Source organism: Centrocercus urophasianus, unplaced genomic scaffold (assembly GCF_019232065.1).
Source record: "Centrocercus urophasianus isolate 14NV4802_14NV808 unplaced genomic scaffold, USGS_Curo_1.0 seq_20, whole genome shotgun sequence".
Lineage (NCBI taxonomy): Eukaryota > Metazoa > Chordata > Aves > Galliformes > Phasianidae > Centrocercus > Centrocercus urophasianus.
The window spans coordinates 10,995,869-11,021,274 of record NW_024884756.1 but is presented as its reverse complement, the minus strand read 5'-3'; the positions used below and the strand labels follow the sequence as shown (position 1 = coordinate 11,021,274).

Sequence of the window (25,406 nt, the reverse complement as noted above, 5' to 3'; positions counted from 1 at the left end):
TCCTGCCAATCTTGTGATTCACTAACCACTGGTAGTGCTTCCATTGGCTGAAAGCATAACAGACTCAAGTGTCAGCATTGCTTCAGTGCAAAGTTCTGCCTCCCAGACATGAGTTGAAGAAAAGGGAAGGCAGGCTGACTAATTATAGCCTTCTGAACAGAGAGGCAATCACCCCTCCCCCTTTCTCCGAGTTGTGCTACAGAGAAGAAACAGTCAGGAAATTGTACAGTCTTCAAGTTTCCTTCATACCTCTCAGCTCTGATAGAGGGCAACAAATATGGTTGGAAACATTGCAGCCACTCTGCCATGGGGCTGCGCATATTTATTTTGCTCAGAACCACAAAAAATGAAAGTGCATTTTCTCCTTCATTGAGTCACATATCAACTCACAGTATGATTTCTTCCTGAAATTACTTGTAAGTAACAAGAGCTTCTCCAAAAGTCATGCCTCCTATTATATGATAATACGTTTATTATTACTATATAAAAAACCCAAGTAACACCAAACAAGTAAATTTGATATTAGACATTAAATTCTCCTCATGTGGAATAAAAGAACCTAATCTGAGAGGACAGAACTCTGACACAGAGACACCGAAAGAAACAGAAGTGCTGTAGATTCACCACTTCACTAATACCAGTAATATTTTCTCTAAATTCTACTGGAGCAGCTGCTGCCTGCCAGCAAGCTTCTCCCAGGGGAAGCTACATGCTGATTTCATTTAAACCATATTTCCAGAAAGTTTAAAAGAAAAAAAAAAAAATTAACTTCTACATTTATAGCAAGGTCTCACTTACGAAAATGCTATAGAAATGTGAATTGTGATGTTTCCTCGACAGTTAACCAAACATCAGCTATAGAAATGCATCATAACCTGTAACACCTGCTAACATCTGCCACAAATAGCATTCTCATTTATATAATACTTGTAATATCTATTTATTATTTATGAAACCTGTATGAATAGAGCTGTGATTCTAAGAACAGACATTCTCTCTTCTACTTGGAAAGTAAAACTGGTAAGCAGAGCAACTGTCAACAACTGTGAAGAATTAGGAGTAAAAGGCCTCACTTCAGGAAGACAAACAGGGTGAATTAAGAATCCCTGCGTTACAGCTAGACACAGATCTATTAAGAAAAAAGCATAACTTATAAAGTGTTTCACACTGATCCTTTATCTTGCTACAAAGCTTAAAAGGGATGTAGCCATTAGAGTTTCAGATGACTCCCAGATACTTCATACATATTGCTGAAAATACAAGGTAAGAGCAGCTTCACTGGCATCAGCTCCCATTATCAAGAATGTCCTAACTTTAAGTTTATTCTTTTCTACCATGTCTCCATCTGCTAATGAAAGAATATCAATGCACCACCTCTCCGTCAGAGTGTCTGCCATAGAATACTTCAGTGAAAGCAAAAATAACTTCTTTAGCTGAAGCAAAGGAGGTTCATTGTGCTGACTGTCCCTCAGTTAGCTCCTGAGAGGAAAACACCACAAACAAGGGTGATGTGACAACAAACAGTGTTTATTACAACAGAGATTAGGAGCCCATAGAAGCTACAGCCAGGAGGTGACAGTATCTCAGAATTGTGTCTCATGAAATGGAACCTTACTTCCAGTGGTCAACAGCCTTTCAAAAGATAGTGCTTCCCAAGCATTCTGAGAAAGAGCACAATTGGAACTTATTATTAAAAATTCTAACCAGCAATGCTGCCCAACCATGCAAATCAATACATAAGGCAAACAAACAAACAAACAAAAAAATGTGGAGGAAAAGAACCAGACATATAACAATCATTTTTCTTTTGCCCTTCTGGATGGAGATATTATTTTCTGTGAAAAATTACATAGCTTCCAGAGATACCCAGTCACTCACTTCAGTGTAAATCAGTTATAGCCTTACACAGGTTCTCTGGGAAGGGATCTGGTGCTCTGAATCTTCCTGTTCTTTCCTTCAGATTTCAAGGACTTACTCTCCTAACAGACAGAAATTATAATTCCATTAACATGAAATACTTAAAAATCATACTGCTTGGAGGTGCTTCTAAAGTTAAAACCAGGACTGAACAGATTTCAGTGCATCTGCACAACAGGAAAGCAACTCTTTACTCCTCCATTGCCTACTGATTTAAGTTTGGGCAGACTCATCACACATGGCATTTGAAAAATTTAGGTCAGATGGCTCCTTGCAGGACAGCAACAAACTACACAGACCCAGACCATTTCTCTTGCAAGTTCTCTTAAATTCCCTGTGGAAGTCCATTCCAGAAGCAATTCCTAATCGAGGACATTCTTATTTTTCCTGCTTTTCAATTGACTGGCATTGTGGAATTTGGAAGATAAATTGTTTCCGTAGGGTTGATGTTATCTTTGGCATCTGTTTCCACCCATTTAATATTAGTCTTCCCACTTCCTTGTTCACTTCTGTCAGGATGGTTATGAGATCCTTGCGACTTGAACAAAAATTAAGAAAAGTTACATTAAAATACACAGTATGTGCTGCTAGGGCAGAAACTGATCTATTTTTGCTCCAATAAAGTGAGATCTCAGAAAGTTATTATCTATTCTTCACCTTGCCCACAACTAAAATTGCACATCCCATTTTGTAACCAAAGAATTCCGTATGTTTTGGGGAATAAAAGCAACCTCCATGTAGGATCACCTTACAAATTAACACAGCTTTCCACTTCAGTTGCGGTCACAGTAGCACAATAAAATGAAACAGAACCAGTCTAAGCATTCACCAAGCTGCCCTTTGAACATCATAAGAAGGTAGCGTCTGGAGGAAAAATTCCATTTTCTAAATTAAGTTTAAGAGGGAGGCAATGATGAGAATTATGAGTAAAGAATACTGATTTTCTGCCTGTGTACTAGCCCAACAAATTTGCCTCTCATCAGGTGTCACTGGAAGAAAATTCATTTATCAGTCAATAAAATGTTAAGAGTGTGCACACATAAACACACCTGCCTATATATAGTGTTACAGCATTACAACCCCAAATCTGTACTGGGTTAAAAATAGACTTACAGTGCGCAAAGTAACTCCATCTTGTCACAGAGGCACTGAATGTAAACACTGCCCGTCTCTATACAACGGTAGCATTCAAAATCTTCCACAGTAGCCATGCCAACCAGAACATCAGCCTGGTCAGGAATAGAAAGCAGAGGGATAGCATCCGTCTCAAGATGACCAGAACAGTCTTCCTTTACTGCAACAGCTGGATGACCCACGTAGCCCTGGCAGGCCTGTATGAAAAACAGCTTGGGCTTGCCAGCAAGAGAAGGACAATTAGATCCACTGAAGCAGGAGAGTAAATCTTTAATATCTACAAGTTCATGATCAACGCCTTTTATTTTGTTCTTCTCACCATGTGAAAGAATGAAGCAAACAAAACAGTCCATGTTGCTGTGATCTTTCTTGCTGTATTCTTTAACTTTTGCAAAGATTTGCTTTGCTTCTAGATCCATGTACTCAACTGTGTCAAACTGAAGCCACTTAAATACTCTCTTCAGAGCTCCTGGGGAAAAAAAAGTCAGAAGGTACTTATTAAACATAAACATCAGGCTATCCGCAGCAGAACAGTTCACCTATCTCTTAGCCTGCCAAGTCTAATTAGAGAATGGCCTAATTTTCTTTTATTTTTTTTAAAGGGAAACAAAAACCAGAAAAACCCTATGCAATCAGGTTGAACACTACTATTTAAAACAAAATGCATGTTTCAGACTGCCCTAAAATTTATCTGTACAATTTAGTGAAATGTACTTTTTTTTTTAAACAAGGCTTTCACTATTTGCATAGCCATCTCAGATGCTTAACAGAACAGCACTTGGCTAGTTAAGGAAGAAACAACTCTTTACAATAACAACTACCATTCTTAAATGAATTTGATCCCTCATTCTGTGAGAATGATTTATGCAGCAAGAAGGAATACAGAGTAACCTGCTAAAGTGCTAGCAAGGACAGAGTGCTCCATAGACTTCCCAGCAAATGTTGACTTGTTCAGGGAGAGATGGGAAGAAAGAAGCATGTAGACAGGCAGGGTGGAGTTAAAACATCATTGGTGTGCGCTTTCAAGAAACTGATTTTAGTTTATTAAGTTAAAGAAGTGATTCCTGCAAGAAAGCATGCATTAAGGACAATTATAAAACAAGAAAATAACTGCATTTATTTGAGCATTATTGCAAACGGGTGTCCATACTGACTAAATTGGAATGCTTTCTCAGCTTGCAGCATGGCCAAGCTGTAAAGCAAACGAACACTGAAAGATTTTAAGGACCTCAGAAGTGCTACTCTATGATAGGTAAAAATTAAAAGCAATCAGAAAGTGAAAGAGCAGATTAGTAACCTCTCCTTCACTTTTTGTTACATATGACCAGTTAAGATGATGCTTTTTACTGACAACATAAACACCTTCCTTCTTAAAGTCATCAGCCAAACTGCTGGACATGGTGTATTTCAAAATTCTACAGTGATTGTCACTGCAGTTAATTTGGAGGCAAAGGAGCTCAGTGGAAGCAATCATTTTTCACAGTAAAAATAACTCAGAGGGTAATACAAGAGACTAAACTAGTCATTGGATTAAAAAAAAAAAAGTACACACTTCCATCTTCCACTGTTCCTTCTCTGGTTTCATCTGGATTTTTGAAACGATAGTTGTTCAGAATCACGCAGTAACCATGGGGGTTATTTTCCATCTTGTATGATTCCACATGCTGTAGAACAAAGAAACCATGTAAGAAAGCAGTGCCAATCACCCAAAAAAGAAATATGCTATGTACAGATTGGTGCTCCTCCATGTCCACACACACACACACACACACACACACACACACAAATGTCTTGACGGCAAAGCTACAAGAAAAATAGCTTAAGAGTACAAGTCAGCTCCAGGTACAGGTGAGAGGAAGTTGCTTGCTCTTCTGGAAACCCTCCTCCTCTTTCTCTTTGGTTAGGATATGATTTTGGAATGGGAGAAAGTATTCATTAACTAAATTCTGCACACATGGAGGAAAAGTTCCTGCACTATACCATTCACTGAGAGTCCTGGCTTTCCAGCAAGGTAACAGATGCTTCTGGGCCCTTCCCAGCTGTCCAGGATATTCCTGGACAGGACTTTACTGTCCTAGCCTCTTTAACATTGCTTTTCTTCCCATGACAAATAGGAAAACGACCTTTATTGTCTTGTAAGGTTGCTGACAGCCAGGTCCTTACTAAGGGATAAGGCTTGGGTCTTGTTTTGAAAACAGGAACTCTTCCACGGCCAACATAAAAACCAGAAGCCCTCTCTTTTAGCTCTTCCACTCACTTAGCCTTAAAAATTTATTCCCCCTGCTCCCAAGAGTTAGATGAATACTTCAAAGGCAATCTTGAGGCATTTCTCACCCCACCCTCTGCTCCTTGTCCTGGTGGACGCGTAGACACACAGACTGGAAAGCTCAGATTTTCGTTAGATTCATTTTCTAAGAAGGAGATAAACAGAATATTTTAGGATAAATATGCCACTTTGCATATTTCAACACCAAATAAACAAAAACCAACACAAAGAGATGAAGCTGTGCAAAGTTTGGAACGAATTATACAGTTGTGTTAAGACTGTACAGCCCTAATCAGATATTCTTAGTATAATAGTTATTAAGCAGAAGTGAACTTCTGGGCCTGTGCACGTACAGCAACCTGAGGCAGGAGATGGCAGGCACTGCATTCTCACAACAGCTGTACCTTGATCAATTTCTTTGTTCTTTTATTGGCAGCAAGGTCCAAATAATAGCAGCATGAATGTGACAGTCACCCCAGGAAAGCCATTCACTAGCATCTCCACTATGGGATACATAGGTAAAAGAATAAACCCATTTTTATAATGGTACACCGCAGCCAACTCATTTACTTCTGAAGTTACTGTCCCTTCCCTAGAGGGTTTATGTTGGTAGACACGCCAGGCAAGCAGAACACTAGCATAACGGAAGATCTCTTCAAAGCAAGAAAACACTGCTTTAAGTACAGCTGCCAGGAATAAGTGAATAAATCATCACCCAGGATTCTACACAAGGAAATAAATGACAATACTTGTTTTAAATTGAGTTTAATTGTCAGAAAAGCAAGATCTACCAACATGCTCCTTTCCTGCATTATCAAGGGGGAAAAACTATACCAATAATACTAAAAAGCTATTCTCCTGACAAGGGGTTTGTTTATCCTGACCTTCCTTAGCCCAGGACAGAACAGAACATGTTTCAGGGAGAGGTACAAGAAAATATAATGCAATAGTGAAATAGCAGAGAACATTAGAAAGCAAGGGTAAGAAAAGCTGTTCTGCTCATCTTAATATACTTTAAGAGGTCTCTCTTATCTCCAGATTCTAATATCCCGAAGATAGAGCTATGAAAGTCACACACACACAAAAAAGTTATCCTCCTAAACAGCTGGTTAATTTACCTTTTGTTCTTTCTTCATAGTTATCAATTTTGTTCTTTAGGTCAGGTCTAAATGCCTTTAATACACTCTTCAACATTGTTAGGTCATCTTCCTTAATTATCCCATTTCTCTCCATTTCCACTAACACCTTCAACATTGACTGGTAAAAAAAAAAAAATAGGACAGCAAACAAAAAGCATAACCCAAAATCATATAGTGACTCTCAATAACAGCATTATCAGACACTTCTGGAGAAATCAGCATCCTCGGTTCCCGAAGACTGATCAACTTGAAGATCGATTTATTTTTCCCCCAAACTTCATTAAAACAAAGGTCAGGATGCAATGTGAATGAAGAAACAAACCACTAAGATAAAGACCATATTGTAGAAATTGCCTATGGCTAGGTTATCCTGCTTTGCTTCAGCAGTGCAAAACACTTAAGCAGATAATAACACAGCATCTTCTTGTGCTTCTGCATTCAGATGAACTGCTGTGAGCCATTCAGCTGCATGACTCTACATTTCCTAACACAGGAAATACCTTCAGTGATGACTTTATTATTTAAAGTGGATTTGTCCACCAAGTTGGAGGTAAATCTGCTCATTTTGCAATAGTTGCTACAACACAAATAGGACTTTTAAGGAAGCTTCTTTGTAATACCACATACTTTTAAAGCACTATACATTATTTACAAAACAGGTATGAGACTAGCTCACCAAACCTCCTAATATGATTGTGAGGGAATTAACAGAGTTGTTACCTCAGATTACAACAAAAAAGAAAACGTAACCAGTAACACACAAAAATTTGTGGTGGAACTCACTTGAGAGCTCATTTTATGATGTCCGAAAAATTGCCTTTTTTTTTTTTTTAAACAGCAAACATCACTTTTATTAGATACACCATATGCACAAATGCCTTACAAAAAGTCAAGCAAAGATGAAAGACAGAGCATGACAAATATCACAAGAAGATGAAAAGGCATGTAGTGCAGACAGAATGAGGACAGGAGAGTAAAAAGCAGTGAGAAAAAAGGGTCTGTGCTGTCACAGCACCTGTTGGCTACCATCACAAATCTTTGAAGAACAGAAATTTAATGAGCGCACTAGTCTCTCCCTACTCCTGTCCTAAAATAGGCAGACTCTGAGATATTTTGCAAGAAACTTCTCAAGATCATTTTGCTTACAGCATTATCCCGGAGCTTGTTCTTTGGTAATTTTTCTTGCAGCAGGAATTTTACACTCTTGACATCTTCTGGAGTTAAGTTCTCAGCAATTCCATATAGCAGTTGTCTGGCATTAAAGGTCAGAGAAAGACTGATTAAGTTATGAGAAGTAAGTGTAGCAAAATGTAAGACACAGTCTCCAAATTCACAGCATCAAGTAGTCATGCTGTAATAAATATAATTTTGCTGAACAATTCATAAAATAACACTGTAGACAGAAAACAAGAAAGACAACAGAACTGTTGTACGTTTTGCTTGCAAAAGTATACTACTCTTGTGCCTACCTATACGCTGACACCTTTGCCTTCCCTGGGACCTGGAGCTCCCTCTCCATCTCCTCTCGGCTGGAGCCCAGGTGGGAAGCCAGAAGGTCCATCCGATTGATGCGGTAGAGCAGCTCCTTCAAGAAGAACAGGTCCCCCACCTCAATCATCCCTTTCTCCTTCAGCACTTCAAAGAAAGCTTTAGGCTCCTTAGTATCTTCCTGCTTCCTCACAGGGACATGCTCCAAGCTGAGAAACTTTAGAGCTGCCAGTTCTTCTGTGACCAAAGCCTCAGAAATGTCAAAAAGGAGTTTCCAGAAGTCTGAACTCATTTCACATTAAGATTTTGATCTAAACACAGACAGAATTTGATTTGGTTTGTCAGTAATGGTAGTGCAACCACGTGATTATAAAAGGTATCATGCCATACAGAATAGTCTGAGATAAATATATGTAATCAAACATGCTTCAATAGACAGAAGCTGTCCCGCAAACATAGCTTTGATACTTAGCCCTTTTGGTTCTCTGAACTCACTTCCTGTGGTGTATTTCAATAACCAGATGTACTGATATGTAAGACATACTATCCTGGCAAGTCAGTAGTTTTTCTTTTGTCACTCAAAATCTGAAATATAGACTACACAGTAAATAAGACTGACAGATTTTGTACTATGACAAAGATAAAGGTTTTACATCCTGACAAAGGTAAAGGCCCATATGAGCATGTTTCTAAGCTATTTAGCTGCTTCAGTATACTGCTTCTGACCTTGGTCAGTGTAAACAAAGCACTTTGTCCTGTTTTGGTTCATCTGGAGAAAGTAAAATTCAGTCTCCATTTCTCAGTAATATTCAGATCAAATACGGATCATGGTGACCTCTTCAAAAAGACCAGGAGAATTCTTGTCAAAGCAGTTCTGTTTCACTAATCATCAAATATCATCCTCCTCCTCCATCACTTACCACCTCTATCAGCTTCACCAATATTAAATTTGACTTGCGCATCCAGCCTTTGAGCACAATAGAAAGTCAGAAAACAAGTTTCAAATCTACAACTTACTGCAACTAGAACAGATGTGCCGTCTACACGCTGTATTTAAGCCTGTCTGTAAATACAGGAGCACACTAAAACAATATTTAACTGCATCTGTCTTCTACTTCACTAAAACAAAACCGATACAACGGCAAACTATTTCTTCTATACCATAAATAGCCACTTTAACACACTTACTTGGGAAGGTGGGCTGGAAGACTGCTGAGACAACTCTGAAAAATGAAAGTAATTGTCCTGGAAGTTTCGGGAAAAGTACTGGATGTACTATGGCCTGTGTTGTCATGTGACTTACAAAATGAAAGTTGTATCGGAGCTGTGATAATTTTGCAGCAATTTCCTTCTCCACTTATCACTCTTCTGGAATCAGGAAATTGTTACACTGGCCGTGAGAAAAATTAGTAAACCTACAAAAGTAACCGAAGCTTTTGAGAGTACACACTGAATAGCATAGCAAGGACTTGCTAGCATATGGTACTGCTCATTAAATGGTGATTAAATATGAATCCTAATTAAAAGATAGCAGTAAAGACGTGCATTAATTACATCTTCCCATTTAAAAATATCTCAGTTCCATCATCCTGTTGTGTCACCAGATCTTCCACATCCTACCTCCATTCTTTTAAGTCCCACTTGAACTCACCTAGCCTACTTTTAACAAGCATATTCATGGAAGATTATTTCCTAAAATGAAATATCAGCACTATATTCAGTAGCAGTACTTGGTGCATACAGGAAACTGAAAGGCTAAACATCTCCTTGAAATTATTTCATATTTCCCCATTTGCAAAAGAATTTAAACAGTATTTAAGTTTTGGCATTTACATCTTTTTCCATGCATAGAACTCTGCCTTTCATGATGAAGTTCCAAGAATGATCCGTTGGTCACTGGTACACTTCATGCATTGAGAAGCATATAAACAACAATCAGTACAGCTACCAACCCCTCCATCTACATCTGAAACTCAGTTCAATATTATGAAAAGAGACAGGAGAACAGAAATTCAAATTTCACAACGGAAGCTACCTTTCATTGATTTCAACCTACCTGCTTTTAAGAACTCAAAATTATAACATACCCTTTAATAGAACGAGGCCTACAAACTTCTTCCAAAGGTCATACTCTTGTAAGAACTCAGAAAATTTGTCTAATGTTCAATTGCATGAGTCTTCCTTTTATCCAAAGGTTAGAAATTACACCAAGGAACAGAACAAGCACTCTCTGATCTTCAGGTCCAAAACAGCTCTGTCTCGCGTCTTCCCATGCCTCACTGTCTCTCTTCCTTCATCAGTCACTCTGTGTCTTAAATGAATCAAGATTCTAGTTGCAGATTTAAAGAGGCAAAATACCGTGATTAGTAAAGCATGAAAAATATTTGCAGACAAGTCCAATCCTAAGATAGCTCTTTCCAGACAGAGATCTCTCCCATCATGCAGTTGTTCCAGGGAACACCCCTTCTGGTACTGTTCTTCCTGTTTTTATGATTTCACTTCTTATTTCTCTTTCATCTTTCCCCAAAACATCCCTGCTCTTTTATTAACCTGTAGTCACTCCAATTTCCCTCAGCTTTTCTGCAGCTCTATTTGGTCCCTCTGGCTTCACCAAGAACAATCTCGATGATCCAATTAATTCCGTGTACAGCAGACTACAAAAAATTCAGCTCTCCCAGAAAGGCTGGTCTCAAGGAAGCAAAAAATGCTGACGGAAATTGGTGACTGGCCTCTACTGGCAAAAGCCAGGATAAACCACTCCTACACAAAAAACTGCCAGTGTGGAAGGACTTGTCAATTATACAAATCCCACTTTAAAGATCTTCTGAGTAAATTATATGCAATTATAAATAAATTGTAACAAATCTTCCACACGCCCAATCTAAATCTCCCCCTTTTTAGCTTCAAACTGTTTCCCCTTGTCCTACTGCAACAAACCTGCTAGACTCTCCCCTTCCTTCTTATAGCCCTCTTCAGATACCAAAAGGCTGCTATAAGGTCTTCCCGGAGCCTTCTCTTCTCCAGGCTGAACAGCCCCAGCTCTCAGTCTGTCCTCACAGGAGAAGTGCTCCATCCCTTGGATCATTTCTGTGGCCCTCCCCTGGACGCACTCTAATAGGCCTGCATCTCATCTCTCTTGTACCGAAGACTCCACACCTGGATGCAGTATTCCAGGTGAGATCTCACCAGTACAGACCAAAGAAACAGGATCACCTCCCTCAACCAGCTGACCACATTTCTTTTTATACAACCCAGGATACAGTCGGCTTTCTGGGCTGCAAGGGCACACTGCTGTCTCATGTCCAGCTTACCAACCATCAGTACCCCACACCCTTTTTGACAGGGCTATGTCCTATCCTTTCATCTCCCAGCTTGCATTGATAGTAGGGTTTGTCCACTAATGCAGTTACACCATGAATGTCATTAAGGTCTCTTCTGCAGCATCTGATGCACAGACTCAGATGAGAACAACCCAAATCGTCTATTACAAGTTCTCACATCACTCTGTACCTTCAGAAGTTTCCTTTATCTAGCTTTCCCATCCACCTTCACAGGTCAACAGAACATTCTACAAACACTCTTCAACCGTTCATGCAGGTGCTTATCCAATCAACCATGAGACATTCTTTCTTCTTCTAGGTGTCCTTGGTTCTCATGCTGTTTATCTTGCTCCACAGTTGCTCCTCTGAACAGTTTTTCTTGTATTCCCAAACTCTTCCAACCCGAATCACTCTTACGATTCTAAGATTCTTGTCAGTGCTTGTACTGATAAAATTCAATTGTTATCTGAACATATGAAAGAGGAGTGCACCAAATCTGAACACTAATTTTGAGCCAGATACTTGGTGATTCTATTATAGTGAATATATATATGGTGATATATATATATGCACTATACATATATATACTGATTCTAATATAAAATATATATATTCTGTATAGAATATTATATATTCTACTAGCAAAGAAAATATTTTCTACCTGTGGCATAAACGAAACCCCAAGCGTAGGACCTACACTAATTCAGAAGCCTTAGAATGCAGTCATGAATTGACTTAGAATATAGTTCAATTCATAACGACGAAAAGTAAAAGATGTTTTGGCAGATTGACTGCATTTTAATGTTTTGAGTGATACAAAAATCATGTATACTGCAAGCAAAAATTGGTTCCAAGAGCATCACTCCATGCTCTCTCACTTTTACACCCCAAGTCTTGAGCTATTTTACAGCTAGTAATTATAGATAATAATCACTGTTTTGTTGAAATAAACTAAGCTTCACTTTCAGTTTAAGTCCTGAAGTAGTAAAAATCCCATCAATTGATGAGACCCAACAAGGATATAACACAAGGGAATGGCAGAAATCTGTGCCAGAGTAGGTTCAAACGGAATATTAGGAAAAATTTCTTTACCATGAGGATGGTCAAGCACTGGAAGGGGCTTCCTAGAGATGCCCCATGCCTGTCAGTGTCTAAGAGGCATTTGGATAATGCCCTCAATTACACGCGTTATCTTTTGATTTGCCTTGAAGTAGTCAGGCAGTTGGACAAGTTGATCTTCAAAGGCCTCTTTCATCTGAATTATTCCATTCCATGCTATTCTACAGGTAGGCAAGCAGAAGCAATGATAAGCTTTAGCCCTGTACAAAATTTTTATTACTACTTTCTTCCCCCACTCCCATGTTCTTAAAAAGAAGTATAAATTAAACTCAGCAACAAACAGGAAGGACACAGATACACATAGTAAACATCTCTAACAAAATAACATCACCTTATTTTGGTTAACTCTAAAACATACTCTGCTAGAAGCTTAATAAAGAGCCTTCTGTCCCATATGAATGCATTTTATATCTTAAAATAAGAAATCAGAAAATTTAATGTTTCCAGTTAATCAGACTGATCAATGTATGCAGATACAATGCTGAATATTATCATTTCGTAGTGCTCAGCTGTTCCACGCTAACTTGCCTGTGGAAATGAGGGTTAACAAGGTTTCACAGAGGGAATACTGTAGCATTTCGTCTATACTGAGTCTTGGAAACATCCTGTATGCGAGTTGATAATAGCTACTAGAGGGTATCAGTGTGTACAGCAAAAAAAAAAAAAACCAAGTGATTTTCAGTAATTATAAGTGATCTAAGTTAGGAATGAAAGAAAAAATTCTCCTCCACCTTCTACTTGAACTTTCTCTTCTTCATTCCTACCTTTGCCTTTCTCCATGAACACAGCTTATGGTTTTAGAAGTAGGTTTAAGCATTATTAGTATGCAAAATAAAATTTGATGAGTCTAAACCAGACTGTTAACATCCTCATTTAGATAAAAATGCTTAACATCATAGAAACTTGCTTCTCCCATCCCTGAAAATTCTGAATATACAGATGATGTAAATAGCTGGCACACTGATTGTGTTAACTGCATCTCTTCCAACTCAGCTTCAAAGTTTCTCTGGAAGAAAAAAAAAAAAAAAAAAGAGAGAGGCCTTGCCTTGACACCAACAGTTCCTGAGGAGTCAGTAACAACTTTAAAAAAGTGTTGTGAATTGCATTTAGAGAGACGTACTGACAAAAGGATGTATTAAAAAAGTCTCAATGTCACTGTGAAGGAGGAGGGTCTCTAGGTATTGGGAATATAAGTTTTCTTCTTAAGGTATATGCTGGCTGCGGCATCTGCTTCCTTGTCCCACAACGGTCAACACGCTTGCTAACATCTTCATTAACTTCCGTAAGGATGGACAAAATATCTTCACCCCTGCAGCCAAAAAGAAAACAAAAATAAAAAGTGACTTATTAATGAGCAGATGATACAGTTTCTCCATGTAACACCTGTCAGATAATCTAGAAGCTACAGTATAAACACTTAAAGCCAAAAAAAGGTAAAACAAAGCACACCCTTTTTTCCAAATTCCCCTTCTTTTGATATTCACTTGAGTCATACTAGAAATACAAAACTTTTTCTCTCTCTGACTTCTCGTGCTTGATCTATTGGCTGGCAACCCTGCCTATGGCAGGGGATTGGAACTTCATGATTTTGAGGTCCCTTTCAATCCAAGCCATTCTATAATTCTATGACTGACATTCAGTAATGAAAGAGAAGGGAACAAAATATTTTCATCTAAATCCACTAAAGAAACGGATAGCTTCATCTAATATGACAGAGATTGGAAGTTCAGAGGTTTTTAGGTGTTTTTTTTTTTTTGTTTTTGTTTTTTTTTTTTGAGGGGTAGTTCCCCAATAAACTTCACAGTGACCTGATTGACACTAAGCTACTACTGGTGTTAATGTAAATTTATCAAAGATGAATTATCAAACCAGTAGTTTCACTGATTTTGCCTATTTCAGAACATGGATTAATGTTACTACTCGAGTTTGCCTTCAGAGAAAAATAAAAGAAGGGGAAGTTCCTCCCATTTTTTCATAAGAGCTACCTAAATAATTATTTACCTTGGTACCAATGACTGTAGCTTGCTGCACAAGGCCTGAATATACCAAGTACCCTCTTGAACATGTCGGAAAGAAGCATATCCATCAATTGTGGCCATGCCTAGAAGGAAATCAGCCTCTTCAGGAATACTTTCAGAAGGAGAAATGCTCTGTTGTACAGAAGAGAAGTCAGGAACTCGTGCATCAGTTTCAACATAGACAGGACGCTGTATCTCTTTACCCTGGCATGCTTGGATAAAGAATAGTTTGGGTTTTTCAGTCAACTGTGGACATTGTTTGGCAGTGAAGTAGGTCATGATAGTGCGGATTGATACAAGCTTTCCATCTTTCCCATAGACTGCTCCTGACTCTCCATGAGACAGAATGCAACAAACAAAACAGTCCCTATCCTTGTGGTATTCTGAACGCTGCCATGCTTGCATCAGTTCTTTAATCTGATCAGATGTCTGATCTGTGTAAGTCCTCACATCCAGACCAAGCCATTTGAATACTTTCTCCAGTTCCCCTGTAATTAAAGATAAGAAAGAAAAATTGAGGCAGTAGAAAACCATTTTATGGTCATTGTGCAAGCTAATTTTAAGTGTAAAAGACATCATATGCTGATCCTTCTGTAAATTCATCCATATACTATTATCAAATAAAAGTTAATGGAATAAAGGTAGCATCAGCTCAAACACAGTAACTGATTCCTTCTAGACAAGTTTCAGAAAATACAATGACATTGTACAGTGTACAATCACAAACTGAGTTCAAAATTACATATGGAAATTAAGGTGATCTCTTTCGAAACCTTCTTAGAATGTTGTTTTCCAACTGCAGTTTTGACTATTGCAGAGTTCTATCAAAAAGAGACAAACAGAATAAAGAGTACACATGGAGCTGTTTGCTTAAGGAGTTACGCATTATATAAAATGACAGTCTATATCTATAATAAAGAATTAAAACTAACTAAAAAGGAATTCTCAAGATGTTTAAAGAACAATCTAACTTTATGAAAAACTCAGTGGTTACTCAGTCGTTAGTCCTTCCTGCAAGGATACACAAGTGACGTAACATCTCAAAAATTTTACTGTTTAAAAATATTTACTGGAACACATACAAAAAATATAGACAATACAGGAAAATCAAAGGAAATAGAGATCAACCCTTCAAAAATCTTACTTCAAGAACTTACAGGCATCTTTATAAGAACCCTTTCTCTCTTGAAGAATCCCATCAAATTTAACATTATTAATAACAAGACAAATTCCTCTCTGTGGCCCATCCATTTTGTAAGTTGACACCTGTAAAAAGCATAAGAAAAACAGCTTACAGCTTCAGAGAACTTATTCAGCACGGATGTGTGATCTCTAGAAATCATATTTCCTTAACATGTTTAAAAACTGGCAACCAGAACACCAGAGGTGCCCAAGACTCCAGGATATTTCCAACAAAGTGGAACTCATAATGCCTCCTTGTGTGAAGTGGCATGGATGAAGTCTCAAGCACACTATCACCAAACCATCAAAGTGCAGAAGAAGGGTTTAACAACTGAGTTGGTGATCTGTATGCAATCTGAACTGGCGTTAGGGTTAGCAGTATTTCACTGTCAGGAAAAGATTATAACTTTAAGTTATAAGGGTTTACCCTCAATCTTGACAATGTCAGACACCTCATTTCATTCTGTGAGGACTGTTGAGTGCCTACTGGTGGTTTTGGAAAGGGATGCAATGAGAACAGAGATCTCACACAGGAACAAACCTGCCACACTAGCAGTTTCACTGAGACTTAAAAATTACCACCCTCTTAAGAAAAAATGCTTTAAAAATTGAGAAGTCACCAAAACTTCAAATATTATCCCTAATTTTAACCTCAGGTAAAAATTAGAGTTCCACCGTTCCTGTTCCTCTCTGCTAGCTGGAAAGAACAATAAAAAACACCCAATTTTGTGCATTATAGTTGAAGGAAATCAAGACATCACCCCAAAAACTCTTTCAAGAGTAGCACAGTAGTGTTTGCTTGAGCATTCTGAACATCAGTTGATAGCACAGAACTTTGAGAAATTAAACAGGTATAAACAAATGCAGCAACACGCTCTCTCAATATCTGTGCTTATCACAAGGAAAAAGACATGGGGAGAATTAATGGTTACACTGCTGTGCAAGCTTAAAGAACACATACAAGACTTGTAAAAAGGTACCTCACAGAAGGCACGTTTTCCCCTGAACCAAGACGCCTGGTGCATTACACACCCATGATTACTGAACACACTTGCCTTTCCTTCTTTTACCCTTCTTCCATAGTGGGTAGAGTGTGAAGGCAATATTATTAATTTCAAGGCACCCTGAAGCTTTTTCTAAGCCACATCCGGAGAGGGAGAGAACTGTGAAGGTATGTTTGCCTCCGCTTCTACCTGCACATTCTGCTGCCATCTCCAAACTTTGCAACTCAAGATTATGCCAGACGATTTGCCTCTATCAGGGAGATAACAATGTGTGTATAGCACCAAAGGCAATATGCCTGTTTTGCCTCACTATGTCTTTCAATATGGTGAAGTTCCTGACCTCCAAGGTTAGAATACCCTCCAAAATATTCTGGATTATCAGACTGCTCAACCACCTTCACGAGACACAGAAAAATCTCACATGCTATTGCATGCCAGTGCAGGGATAGAGACCTTACATACCTACATATTCACAAATAATCATTTAAGAGATTATCTCAAACCTTGGATTCATTTTCTACACCACTGAATCCTCCAGACAGCTGCAGGTTTGTTTCAGAGAAGACTTGTGTAAGATTAGGCACTCTGTTATCTAGGAAAAAAGAGCATAAATATTTCTGAGGATTAATCTAGTATTGGTGTATGTAGCAAAAAGGAGTTTAGCTACAGTACAGCCCTTCTTATATTTAAAATGGCTATACATTGAAAGGAATAATTCTTTCCATATGAGATAGCTACTATCACTTACATGGCATGACATGTCTGAACATGTCTCCAGTTATTTTAAGTATTTTCATGCCTAAGGCAAGGCTTCTGCTTGCGCTGGTTTTAGGGAACAAAGACACTTGTGGTACAATGATAGAGTCTACCTGCAACAGCCAAATCAATTTTTCAACTGGAAATATTTAGAAATAAACTGCACTGTAAGAAGAATCCGTGACTTACTAGTGAAGCTTCCATTACATAATACTTTCAGTTCCTGAGTGATTCACAATAGCTCTGAGACAAAACTTTCAAACAGCATTCAAAGAAGTTCAAAGTGGAAAACCACAGGTTATGCTGCGATACTTTTTAACAGGCCAGTGGAGTCTCAAAGATAGCTGTATACATACCAGCCACTGTTATTTGCACATAATCCTTTTAGAGATCTGATCCAAATTGTAATTTATTGCCATATAGTCAATGAATATACAGATGTTATAATTAAGAAACATACAAGAGAGTTTGGCTAAGCAGGTTATTACACCAAAAAAGAATAGATGAAGGACTTACCCTTGTCCTGGGCTCGCTGGAAAACTCCAAAAGGAGGGACCTCCAGAAAGAGATCCTTCCCCACTGGTAGTCAGCTCTTATATGGGGTCTAGGAGAGATGGAGCCAAGCTCCACCCCTTCCGGCAGCACAGGTGAACTGCCTTCACCTGTGCTCCCAGGACTGACTCAGCACTCATCTCAGGTGATCAATCAGAGGTTCAGGCTGTGATTCAGCAGTTCCCATACAACTGTTAATTTATTTATGTTTCCTTCTGAACCTGAAACTCTCCCCTCCTTCTCATGTCTATCTCAGGCTACTCAATGCATTCAAAACATCCATTTCCACTATATAACACCTGGTGACTTCCTCAACTGGTAATCTTTCTAACTTCACTTTTCCAGGAAGCCATAGAAGACGTGCAAACATTAACTGTACACGTTATGCTCTCTCTAGTGTATAAAGGTGCCAGGAACTAAACCAATTTTTGTCTGTTTGCTTATTTCTGTTCTCAGACCTTTTATTTTCTGCCATTTTAACAGCTGTTCAGCAAATGTCTGAGAAGAACTGGCATTCCTGAACTGGACTGGAGAGACAAAGTCAGCGCATCTTCTCATTTCCTCTATAAGGATCCCAGAGGTATGGCAGAAAGGGCTACAAGAATTGGTGTGGTCCTTTTAAATAACACATTAAATTTCAGGCAGCACAGAATAAAAATTGCTTAACAATTAAACACTAAGAGAATACAAACCTTGCCTGCCAGGTACAGAGCTCACATTTCCAGCATATTCCCATGGGCTCCCAGGTTCTTCAACATAATGATCTATATAGCAAAAGAAGTCTGAGCTAAAGTCTCACACACAAAAAATTAACAGTTCAGTTTTATAAACAGTCACAGAGATCTATTCCTTCCAGGCATATTTAAATGGAGCACTTGTTTTTTCTTCTCAAGAAGAACAAACTATCTTCTTACTACTAATCTTTATTCCACTTCCAAAAAAAACAAACTATGCTAGTTAGTTTCTAGTGAATGACTAACAAAATGCATGGGATTTGCCAATTTTCTCCCATTTACATAAGAGTAGAAATCCTTCAAATCTTCTTGAGTAGAAAGCAAAAGTCCCTTACAGGTAGGACAGCAAGGTAAGTGTGTTGCATTAAACCAAATGCTAGAAATTTACTACAGTAAATAATCATATGCAATATTAAACATAAAAGTAACAAACTGAGTGTATTTTTGGAAAGTCTTACCATGGATATTGGAACTGACAAATTTGATTGAGGTCTCCTATTTTTTGAGTGGAGGAAGGAACATGTTAAAATTATTGTGTGTATGTATATATATATACATATACATACACACACACACACACACACACACACACACACACACACACACCTCATAGTGGTTTTAGCAAAACAGGCTTAATAAACACCAAAGCTTTCTAAGTAGCAGGTAACAAGGTAACGAAAATACCAAATTCCTAAGAGCAGGAAGCATAATGAAACTACAAAAGACTTTTTCACTTACTGCAAATGTCACAGAACTGCAAACAAACATTTTTTCATACAAGTAAAAGAAACAGCAATTTTTTTTTTTCAGTTTCAAATTATCTTTCAGTATAGGGGTGGGCAATCACTAAAAACAAAGAAAATAGTCTGACACTGCCCCCTATCAATTCTCTTGGATAGTATAATTTCTTTTTTCTATCTATGTTTTTGTACTCTGACATTAATTTTCTTACCATGCCAAATGTCATGCATGAAAGCAGAGCAAAGCTCAAAGCTGCAGTAATGCAAGCCCTTTTGATACTGAATAGCACATTTTCCTCAGCTCTTGTCTACCACGACTGCACTTCTGGGAAGTATCATCAAAAAGACCATTGCTTCCCTCATTCAGAACTGGAATAAAACTCCCTCCCCTAAAAAAGAAATCTGTCATAAGCCATGCAAGTTAGGTTTCTTAATCTGCTTCATCATTCAGCTGCAGAAATGACTTAACTGAGCAAGGACTGCTACGCTGGAGAAATGGGAACACTCCTTCAGAAGCAGCCTTTTGAACCGGTTGTCAGTACACGGTGTTAATCCTTGGAGATAGATAGTTTTGTGATGATCAGACAAAACTTTAAAAATCTGCAATTCATGTCTCATTCTCTAGAAGGCCCTCTTATACCTCTCTCTCACATTTCTCCTCCTAGTGTTATCTTCTCCTCCAATTGCACACGACCAACAGTAGTTTTTCAGTTGAAACTATTTGATGCTACATAGAGTTGCATTTCTTATATGCAGAACAAATATGCTTGTCACCTTATTAAATCAAGTGGAAAGAATCAGTGAAACAGAGAGCCAACCAAGTATGGTTTCAAAGTGAAGGCAAAGAAAAAACAAACCCCAAAAACTAAAACCCTTGACCCAGACAGCATGTGTTCCAGTGTACCTGAGGGGAATTGAAAACTCTGATGCCTACAGCGTAAGATGGTGAAGATTCCTTGACTGGAAGAGCATTCTCCTGCTCAGACAGAGACACTAAGAAAAAGAAAAACAGAAAACAAGTGAGAGACGTCGTGTGTGTTTTAGTTAAATCCCTATGAACCTGCACATTAGGGCAAATGCAGATCTATACTTAATGAAAGGTGCATTAAAATAAAAAACAATTTTGAAACACACAAAGGAAGCACATGGGACTGGACCCCTTGGAGGTACTGAATGCCCTCACACCTGTTTAAAACATAGCTTTGGACTTCCCAGAATTTGCTTCCCATTGTTAAAATAATTGGAAGTAGAACCTTCTCTCCAGCATGCTTATAGTCACTCCATAGGACATTAAGAGTAGCAGTGTCACAAGCTGCAGTACAACACCCCTGAGAACACCAATCACACATTCTAAAATTAAAGTTACCATGTATCAGACAAACACAAATTGCCTTTCCAGCTTACTAGCAAGCAACTGCTTTGTAGATGTATACGTTTATGAATCACAGAGCGTCTTTTATAGGATAGTCATCATCAACTCAGTGCTACCCACATAGAAACTGAGGACTGTGGCATAACTATAAATGGATTTTTAGTTTCTCAGGCAGTTCGTATGTGCTGGACTGCTCTGCGTGGCCTCAAATATTCAAACACATTCCTACTGGGGAATAATGATGTAATACAAGTTTGGGACAGTTATGCTGAACTTGCGTGTGAAGATACTGAACAAACCCAGTCTAGTAAAGCACACATAGATCTTTCAAGTTCAGTTGCCCAGACCCTCATAGAGCTTCCTGCATTTTAGCAAGTATATTCTCTAACTCTGAATTTCTCACCATTTGCCATTCTGTAGCAGTTCACTGTTTCCAGGAGATCAGGTGAAACATTTCTCAAGACTTCCTCCAGTGTCTGCACATTGTTTTCAGTTAAAAGACCCTGTTTTTCCAATAAAATCAGCAACTCCAAAGCAGACTGATAAAGAAGACAATGAAATATATTTATTGTTCTTTAGAACTTAAAACCATTTGTTTCAGCCCTGTCTGTCTCAAATAATCCCACGATCACCTGCTTTGCCTCCTATCAATAAAATCCAAACAGTCAATTTTACATCACAGGGAGAGGGAGCTTCCTCCTTGCTCACCCTATGAACATTGACCAGCTTAGTCACACGGCATCTTTTCTGCCAAAGACTTCTCACACTTCTCCCATTTCACTCCCACTCTGATCTTCTTCCCTCCCCGCCATAGGCATATTTGCCACTCTCCCCACATACAATAGTTCTGTGTCGCTTTGGAAGATGGTTTCTCAGGAGGAATACAATTTCCTGCAACATCTCATTGGTAATGTTCTCTGACAATTCATACAGCATCTGCCTGTAAGAGAGACTCAGTGAGACAAAGGTAGAACAGAGCGTGGAGAAAGCTAAAAGCAATACAAGAAATTAAAGGAAAGGGAAACAGAAAGTTATAGATGGCAGATAGCAGAATCTCGTTTCATACTTACCTGTACACAGACACTTTTCCCTTCTCACGCAGACATGCTTGCACTTTCTCCTTGGTATAACCCAGGAGACTGAGCAGGGAGTGGTATTTAATTCTGTATAACAGTTCAGCTAGCAGGAAAGTATCTTTCTCATTCAGATAATCTTCATCCATAAGAAGCTGAAAAATGTCCATTGCTGACTGCACGCTTTCCAGTTTTCTGAAGGGGATCAAGTCAGTACAGAGAAATTTTAATGCTGCTACATCCTCAGCCCCCAGTTTTTCATCAATGAGCAGGAGCAGCTGACAAAACTGCAAGCTGTCAACATCCTCCATGTTGTTGGCACTGATGATCTCTGCCTAAAAGTCAAATTAAATGTTGGTAACAGTCAAATCTCCAGCAATCCTCATAACTATAAATAATAATAAGATATAATCCAAGGAGGTTTGAAAGACTTGAATTCTCTGCAAAAGAGAAGTTTCCTTTTAAACCAATCCGAAACATACTTCCTTCTCCAAGCGCAAAACAACAAAGGATAAATTTGGCAGCGTACAATCAACAAATATACAATTAGCAGAGCGGCATGATAAGGCTGGTATTGTATAGATCATATAACTAGAAGGATTATCATGGTGGAAAGAAACAATCTAAAACAAAAGAAAGGCCCATATCCTAGGCTTGCAGAAAAATTCCAAAGGGAGCAATCTCCAGAAAGAGACCCTTCCCCAGTGGGGATCAGCCCTTAAATGGGGTCTAGGAGAGGTGGAGCCAGGCTGCATCCCTTTCTGTCACACTGCTGAATTGCCTTCACCTGTGCGCCCAGGGCTGGCTCAGCGCTTGCCTCAGCTGATCAATCAGAGGCTCAGGCTGTGATTCAACAGTTCCCATACAGGCAGGTGTTCTATACAACCCTGTCTAACTTTGATATCAGCCCTGTGCTGATCAGAAATCTGTGCTTGATGACCTCAAGAGATCCCTTCCAACCTAAATTCTTTTATTTCTTTGTATCATCTTTAACGTTCAGAGCTTCACTTCTTCACACTGTTGGTGGGTGGGAAGAGTCCCTTTGTAACTCTCAGTGGGGAGAATGTAGCAAAATCACTTATTCCTTGATCTTCTACTAAACTCTTTTGCATTTAGCGCAGGAAAGCCTCTGTGCAAGCAAATTAATCCTACTGAAGTTTCCAATAGAGAGCAATTATCCTTTTATGCACTAGCTTCTTCAGTGTAGCTTATGCAGTTATTATTTGCCTGTGCAATGTTGTATAGGGAAGCTTACTTAAGAAAGAGCTTTAGTGCCTTCCTTCAGGCACTTCCTTCAGACAGGCAGGTAGGTTCTTAGTCTTTTGTTCAGGGCAGTTGGGATGAGCAAAGCTTTCTACATAAGAGAGCACCTAGGAAAAAAAAAAAAAAGCCAGGGAAGCAGAGCAAACAAAGAAGCATTATCTACATTTCAAGTAAGAGAGCTGACAAATTCCAGGAGTCCTGCACTCTCTACTGTCCCTTTGTCATGAGTGAAAAACCACATGAAAACAAACTAGCCCTCAGATCACTTTTTCCTGTATTCAAAATGTAATAGCTCGTTAACTATTGTTTACAATCTCTCCTCAATTTGAACTCCATGTTGTGAAACTTTCTTCATTTAAGAAACCAGTTACTATCAAAAAGGTCTGGAATCAATTCAAATCAGTTTAGCCAAGCTACTTCTAAACCTTGTTCTTGCTTTAATCAAGTAAATTCAGCAGAATAACTTAGGTTAAATTGATTCCTGCCTATGCCAGTAAGCCCATATAAACCAAGTTCAAACTGAATAGTGACTATCTGTAATTTGGAGTCGATTATTTGAATTAAATCTGATAATAAATCATAGCTTTAGGAGAAGAGGGTCGTGCATAGCCCAAGCATACATAATTGTTTCATCAGCAAATCGAACTGAAGCAAGACCCAGAACAGATTCCTTCATCTACCCTTAAAACAGTTTTCAAGTCGTGCTGCTGCCGCTCCTGGAATGCCCTTCACTCCAAACACTTTCTGCTTGAGTTCAGAATATCCTCACAGCCACCAAACCTGTGCTGAATTTACCAGTTGTCCTGAAGTCTTTTTCCGCCCACAGTAAGGCCCAGCCCTCCCTCCTAGCAACGCTGGGAGAGGAGACACCACCACTTCGTTGCTTGAAATCCCCCGCTCGGTTTACAGCTATGGTATTTCTGGAGCCCTCTAGCACTTATGCATTTTATAAGCGACACTCGATGGCCAGGACCTCCTCACCTCCCAGGTTTGCCACGGCTCACGGCTAGGCCAGCAGGGCACTAACAAGCGCAAACCGACGCACGCAGAAAGGTAGTGGAACTGCCGCTCCAATCTACGTTTTGCATAATATCCATAGGGAAGGAAAATCATATAAAATAAGCGATGAAGATTATCAAATTACTCTTTCCTCTAACGTTTCACAGAACGGAACAATGCCTAACAACGATTTTAAAAGAACGCAAAACCACGAACGCAGAAGAACGGCAAAGCTCAGCCCGCGGCCCCGCAAACAACAGAATCAACTGGCCGCCGGGGGCAGCGGCGCAGCGTGGGAAGGAGGCGCGTTCTTTCGTTCCCCTTCCGTCCCAGACCCTCCTTTCTTACCTTCGAAAGAAATTCGCGCCCGCCTCCGCTCCCGGCGGCCGCTGTGCGCGTGGTGCGCCGCGCTGCCCGCTCTGCGCCCCGCCACCAGGCGCGGCCCCACGTGCTGAGTCACAGCGCCGCCGCAAGGCGCCGCCAGCCCGCCACCCTGCAGGAGGGGCGGAATTCCCAGGAACGGGACTGCAAAGCGGGACAAAGCCGACAGATGGAAGCCCCTAGGGACGCGCCTCCCAGCGCGACGGGCTGCTAATAGGCGGCTCTGCTCCGCGGTGTTCGGCCGAGCGCCGGGCCGCCCTTTCTCCTCCCCGCAGGGTGCGGAGTCACGCGGGCAGCGCCCTCCGCCCGGTGCCGCGCCGCAGTCGGCCTCGGGACTTTTGGAACTCCCCGCCCTTGCCCCAGCCCAGGAATTTCGCTAAATAATCTGGAAAAAAAATATGGGGACTCTTGCAAGGCGGAGCGTAAGAAGCGAGAGGTAACTCTTCTACTACTTTCACTTTCGGTATCAAGCCCCTTTTAAAGCACTTTACATTAAAAAAAAAAAGAAAAAGAAAAAAAAAAAGCAAAGGCCGAGTTTATCACACACGTGCAGCTTGAGATCAGTGCTTGTGGGAGACGCCTTCAATGGAGCTTTCACGCACGGCCGTCCTTCCGGCCCTTTTCTGCCGGGAGGACGGGGAGTGTACCTTGCCCAGCGCAGCCTCATACGTAACGCGGTGCCAACTCCACGCCTCCGGGATGAGCCCTTCGCGCGCGTACTGCTGCCCAGCACACAGCCACGGGGTGAATTCTCTGTGAAACGAGCAGGTTCTCTGACCGTCATGCTCTCATTTCGCTTTTACAGAACCGTGGTAACTCTACAGCCACCTTTAGCAAGCACTAAAGAGATCCACTGGCCAACAGTTCCAAGGGGTACTCTGGGCTGGAGGGAGACCGACAAAGCTTATGCATTTTACTAACGGCATTAACTGAAATCACATTTATTTTG

The 25,406-nt window shown here is 39.7% G+C and overlaps 3 protein-coding genes across 5 annotated transcripts in view; 1 reads left to right on the top strand and 2 right to left on the bottom strand.

Annotated features, from left to right (window-relative positions):
- TRAK2 (trafficking kinesin protein 2) overlaps window positions 1-18,458 on the top strand; it is a 72,404-nt gene extending 53,946 nt beyond the window's left edge. The window contains exon 20 of the transcript XR_006169400.1: window positions 18,379-18,458. The gene's annotated coding sequence lies outside the window, so the exon portion shown is untranslated. The remainder of the gene's footprint in view (window positions 1-18,378) is intronic.
- LOC122162048 (caspase-8-like) lies at window positions 1,507-9,359 on the bottom strand. Its single transcript, XM_042821919.1, has 8 exons — window positions 9,133-9,359; window positions 7,926-8,255; window positions 7,603-7,708; window positions 6,436-6,574; window positions 5,386-5,462; window positions 4,604-4,715; window positions 3,031-3,520; window positions 1,507-2,455 (listed from the first exon to the last, which is right to left on the bottom strand). Exons 2-8 carry the CDS (start codon window positions 8,234-8,236, stop codon window positions 2,296-2,298), a joined length of 1,395 nt encoding a protein of 464 aa, XP_042677853.1. The 5' UTR covers window positions 8,237-8,255; window positions 9,133-9,359; the 3' UTR covers window positions 1,507-2,295.
- Window positions 12,582-24,504, bottom strand: CASP10 (caspase 10). 3 transcript variants are annotated; one of them, XM_042821916.1, is made up of 12 exons: window positions 24,425-24,504; window positions 23,070-23,184; window positions 21,812-22,149; window positions 21,582-21,681; window positions 21,145-21,280; window positions 20,274-20,362; window positions 19,088-19,124; window positions 18,588-18,659; window positions 17,091-17,179; window positions 15,559-15,667; window positions 14,385-14,889; window positions 12,582-13,692 (listed from the first exon to the last, which is right to left on the bottom strand). In XM_042821916.1, the coding sequence occupies exons 3-12, from the start codon at window positions 22,123-22,125 to the stop codon at window positions 13,536-13,538; spliced, it is 1,608 nt and encodes a 535-aa protein (XP_042677850.1). In that variant the 5' UTR covers window positions 22,126-22,149; window positions 23,070-23,184; window positions 24,425-24,504; the 3' UTR covers window positions 12,582-13,535. The 3 variants fall into 3 exon arrangements, with proteins under 3 accessions (XP_042677850.1, XP_042677851.1, XP_042677849.1); XM_042821917.1 differs by lacking the exon at window positions 23,070-23,184 and having other exon boundaries at window positions 24,425-24,491; XM_042821915.1 differs by lacking the exon at window positions 24,425-24,504 and having other exon boundaries at window positions 23,070-24,410.
- Window positions 24,505-25,406: the final 902 nt, after the last annotated feature.

What these genes read in the sequence shown, in the direction of transcription:
- LOC122162048 (XM_042821919.1), bottom strand. Translation starts at nt 8,236, where the DNA reads ATGAGTTCAGACTTCTGGAAACTCCTTTTTGACATTTCTGAGGCTTTG. An exon ending in ACAAGCTCCGGGATAATGCT is followed by an intron (nt 6,575 to 7,602) that starts GTAAGCAAAATG and finishes TTTTTTTACCAG; the next exon opens with TCAATGTTGAAGGTGTTAGT. An exon ending in ATGGAGTTACTTTGCGCACT is followed by an intron (nt 2,456 to 3,030) that starts GTAAGTCTATTT and finishes TTTTTGTTCAAG; the next exon opens with TCGCAAGGATCTCATAACCA.
- CASP10 (XM_042821916.1), bottom strand. Translation starts at nt 22,125, where the DNA reads ATGGAGGATGTTGACAGCTTGCAGTTTTGTCAGCTGCTCCTGCTCATT. An exon ending in CTGCTACAGAATGGCAAATG is followed by an intron (nt 20,363 to 21,144) that starts GTGAGAAATTCA and finishes TCTTTTTCTTAG; the next exon opens with TGTCTCTGTCTGAGCAGGAG. An exon ending in CTCTGTACCTGGCAGGCAAG is followed by an intron (nt 17,180 to 18,587) that starts GTTTGTATTCTC and finishes CTTTTTTCCTAG; the next exon opens with ATAACAGAGTGCCTAATCTT.